At 33.7% G+C, this 4,537-nt stretch overlaps 1 protein-coding gene across 1 annotated transcript; it reads left to right on the forward strand.

Moving 5' to 3' along the window:
- The first annotated feature begins 720 nt into the window (after positions 1 to 720).
- LOC109589195 (uncharacterized) lies at positions 721 to 4,083 on the forward strand. Its single transcript, XM_020005312.1, has 5 exons — positions 721 to 895; positions 1,502 to 1,594; positions 1,706 to 3,639; positions 3,704 to 3,748; positions 3,802 to 4,083. Exons 1-3 carry the CDS (start codon positions 721 to 723, stop codon positions 3,484 to 3,486), a joined length of 2,049 nt encoding a protein of 682 aa, XP_019860871.1. The 3' UTR covers positions 3,487 to 3,639; positions 3,704 to 3,748; positions 3,802 to 4,083.
- The last annotated feature ends 454 nt before the right edge of the window (positions 4,084 to 4,537 follow it).

The raw sequence follows: 4,537 nt of genomic DNA on the forward strand, positions 1-4,537 counted from the left end.
TTTTTTTTTTTGGTTTACAGTTTTATGCAGTTTAAATTACGCCATCATCATTACTCACTGCATTTAGATAGGCTTATCTAACACTGTATTAAAGTATCACGCCCTCCTAGTTATTCTTTTTTGTTTATAAAAGAACTCTAGTTCCATCTCCTCGGCCTCGACAACGTTTGCTCTGTCATTATCCTCACTGATCGTTTCGTCTCTGTTTTATTCTGCTAGTTTTATTGCTGTTCTCCAGGCTCCTTTTACTTGCAAATCATGGCAAAAAGTGAGTTCTCAAGTGTGTTGTAGTTGTTTAATTAGTAAAATTAATCAAATCAAAATGAGCTTGATCCGATGGTCACAAAGCATGCGTAAACCTTGGGTGCATGTTTGACCAAATCTTCATTAGTCGAAAATTTCATGAAAATAATCTACTTTCTATCAATGAAAATGCTGCATAAAGCTAGATCTATAGTAAATGAAAACTATGTGGCATTAATTTTATAATTATCTTGCTATAGAACTATAGACTATTTTTAGTTTTGTAACATTTTCCACCAACCAGTTGCAGTATAATAGTTAATAGTATTTTCTATTTTTATTTCTCCTTCCATAGGTGCTTCAGATTTATTCAAAAGCGTCTCTGCTAAACTTAAAGACTCCATATCATCTGATCTGCTTATAGTGTCAGCAAGTCTTTATGATAAGAGTCTCATAACAACCCAGCTACTCAAGGAAATGCTCGAGGGTCTTGATAGCAATTCAAATAAAGCTGACAAGCTTGTAAATGTACTACAGACTACTCTTGATGCCCACACTAATCCTGATGCATATCTACAAGAAGTGTGCTCAGCATTGAAAGAGAAAGGACAGAAACAAATTGTTGATGTAGTGAACGAATTGGAACATGCATGTAAGTTAAGATTAGTTTAGTTATTTATTACTAAATTTTATTTGTTATTTATTTTAGTTATTCTTATCATTTTCCTGTATACATGTAGTTAGTAAATTGTACGCGTATGTAACAATCAGAGTCAGTATCAGTTAATTATTGCAATTGTATTTCATGTTTTGCAACTATAAAACCTCCATTAATTATACTGCTTGAAAGGCACATTTTATTGGCAACATAATCATAGTATTCATTATCAGGATATCTAATATCTGTGGGATGCATTTGTCTTGAATTACTATGCTAAATACTGTTGTATAAACTGTTCCCATGCACTCTACTCAGACACACACACAAGTCACAACTAGAATACAGCTCTTCTTTGCACAATGTAATTTTCCAAAAAATAATCTAGGCTAAATTCAACTAAATTGCAACTTGTAGGTTAAGCTTATACATGGTAATATCCTTTTAAGGTTAAAATGTACCCATTGCAATGTCCAACCTTTTTATCATAGTCACTCCCTCAGTAGCTACATTGTAGAAACAAGTCACAACTAATAATCCTGCCACTACCTTTGGTTTTATTGTATGACACATATTTACATATTTTTTTACTTTTTACAGTATTCATTTCAACAATGCAATCTATTGACAGCAGCAGTGCTAGTGTTCCTACTAATAAACCTGAAGACACTCCAGCTTCTAATAGAATACAAGGTATATTCACTCATACATTACATTACAACAACTACATACACTTATTATAACCTCATACATGTACTAATTCAAGCCATTAAAAGTAGTGCTCATTACCATATTAATTTTTAGGAAGATTAGAAAAATGGCTAAAAGAAGGAAAAGTTGAGCTAAAAGTCACTCGTATCAATATGCATGGTGCACCTGGAGCTGGTAAAACATGTTCACTACACCTCCTACTTAATGAGCCACCGCCAGCTTCTACTGATAGTACACCAATAGCTTGTCGTGCTGTTCAAGCAACAAAAATATCGATTGATGATAAAAATAAGTGGGAGAGGGTTGAAATTAAAGATTTACTCAACCAGCTAGCGTCTCATTTAGCAGAAGCACCAGCATCTTCAGATGATGTATCTGATTGTTCAGATAAATTATTACTGGAAGAACCACCCAAGAAGAAACCAACCGATATAGAAGTAATGAAAGAAATTTCAAATGCTCTTGAAACTGGAAAGTTTCAAAAACTAAGCACAAATTGGGTTTATTTTATTGATTCCGGTGGTCAACAAGCATATCGAGAGTTGCTACCTCTTTTTACAAGAGCAGCTGCACTGAATATAATCACCATTGATCTTACCAAAGGTCTCGATGAGAAGTGCAAGTTTCAATATCACATTGATCAGCATATGTATCCTATTGATACAGATCTGAAGTATTCGAATCGTGATATAATATGCTCAACAATTAGCTCCGAGGCTATGTTGAATCCCATTGAGATTCCTTACGTATCTGACATGCCTGACCATCCTCATTATTTTATACTTGGTACACGTAAAGAGTTGGTAACTGATGAAAAGCTAAAAGAAATGAATGAAAGTCTGAGAGAATATAGAGCTAATGATAAAGTCATGAAGCAAAATGAGCGTCAAGGTTCAATTATATTTCCAGTTAATACGTTGCTCCCTGCTGGGTCTAAAGAAAGAGAAGAAGCTAGTGTAGAGCTTTGTACTGCAATTTCAAATTGTGCAGTTGAAATGAGAATTGAGTTACCAATTCGATTGCTTACTTTTGAGATTTCATTACAAAGGGAAGCTAAGAAGAAGGAACGAAGTTTTCTTACAAAAGAAGAAGCAATTCAGATTGGTAAGTCTCTTCGACTTGATGAATCAGATATCGATGAAGCTCTGCGATATTTACACAATGTTACTATCATTCTTTATTATCATGAAGTTCTACCAAATATAATATTTGTTGATCCTAAACCAATTCTTGACATCCTTTCACATCTAATAGCTATCACATGCGTTGACCGTACCAAATTACATCTGCTTGCAAACCCACCTCCTTCACCAGATGAAATGAATAATCTCAGAAACTTTGGCCTTTTTAACAAAGATATTTTTAGAATTATTGGTAAGCAAATTTTTTTGCATAGTAATTTTAAAACGTCTCACATGATCAAGCTTCTAAGACACCTCCACATCATTGCTAAAGTTGAAAACAGAAAAGAAGGAGACTATTTCTTTCCTTGTGCATTACCATCCTATGACAAGCTCAATCCTGCCTCAAAAGTAGTAAGACCACTTCTCATAGCATGGGAGATTCACAATAGGGGCACAACAACTCTAGCCATCCCTCAAGGATTATTTCCTTTAACCATTGTACACCTTTTGGAGAAAAAGGATAAAGTAGACTTCTGTCCAGTAGGCAAAGGATTTTACAGATGTCATGATGCCATGTCACTTCGTATTTACAAAGAGTACACTATAGACATCATCAATCGCTATACACATATTGAAATACGTTTTTATGATTGCAAGGAATTTTGTCCTCAAATTCGTGAATTAGTCACAGATGCTATCAAAGAAGCAGCAAAGATCTCAATGTTGATGATGATCATATTTTTGCATTAAAATGCCCCAGCGAAAATGAACAATGTTACTGTATTGTTCAGGAAGATAAATCTTCTGCCAGATGTACTCAATGTCGACCAAAATGTGATGTACTAAAAGGTGATGATGATAGCTATAGTTGCTGGTTTAATAATCCTCAATTACCCAGTCCAGGTTAGTAATATTATATGAATACTTTCATTATTTGGAAGCTACTATTTTTGTGAATTTTTTCTAGGAGCTGAAAGTCCCTCTACTAAAATGCAACCCACTAAATTATTAGGTGAGTGAATTAAAATTAAATGACATATTTTAATTTACATGTTTCTTCATTAGATACCAGTAATCTTATTGATGTACTTGATGTACTGGATGATCATGGATATTCTGGTGTCAGTTATTATAAACTTGGTCTTTGTCTGGGACTGCACCCTCGCACACTTGATGTTATTAAAGAAGATAACAAAGGATATACTAAGAGCTGCCTAAGGAAATGTTTGACAGCATGGTTGGAACAAAGAGATAGTGTAATGAAGAGAGGTGTTCCAACTTATGATACATTAATACGAGCATTGAGGAAGATGGGAGAGAATGCTGCAGCTGATGGGATTGAAAGAGGCATCAATAGTAAGGAATGAGTTTAATACATATCATGTTAACATGATGATAACATGATAAAGAGAATGGTGATAGAATTGTATTTTTAAAGAAGTTATAAATGATGAAATAATAATTGTCATTTTATGTAAATGATGTTAATTTTTATAGCAAAACAGCTGGAAGAAGATGAAGTTGAGCTTAAAGCCACCAATATCAATATGCATGATGCACCTGGAGCTGATGGTTCACAACACCTACTTAATGAGCCACCACCTGAAAAACACACTGATAGCACACAAGAAAGTGAAAGTAAAGAAGAATGTAATTAAGTATTTATTAATAACTTATTCTTAACACTGATATAGCACTTATATTTTGTGGATAATAAATTTTGTAAATTTATAATTTGGCAAAATTGAATTCAATCAAAATTTATATGCCACACCTTGTTCAACAAATAAATTAGTTGTTA

Source organism: Amphimedon queenslandica, unplaced genomic scaffold, assembly GCF_000090795.2.
Source record: "Amphimedon queenslandica unplaced genomic scaffold, v1.1 AMPQUscaffold_11552, whole genome shotgun sequence".
NCBI classification, from domain to species: domain Eukaryota; kingdom Metazoa; phylum Porifera; class Demospongiae; order Haplosclerida; family Niphatidae; genus Amphimedon; species Amphimedon queenslandica.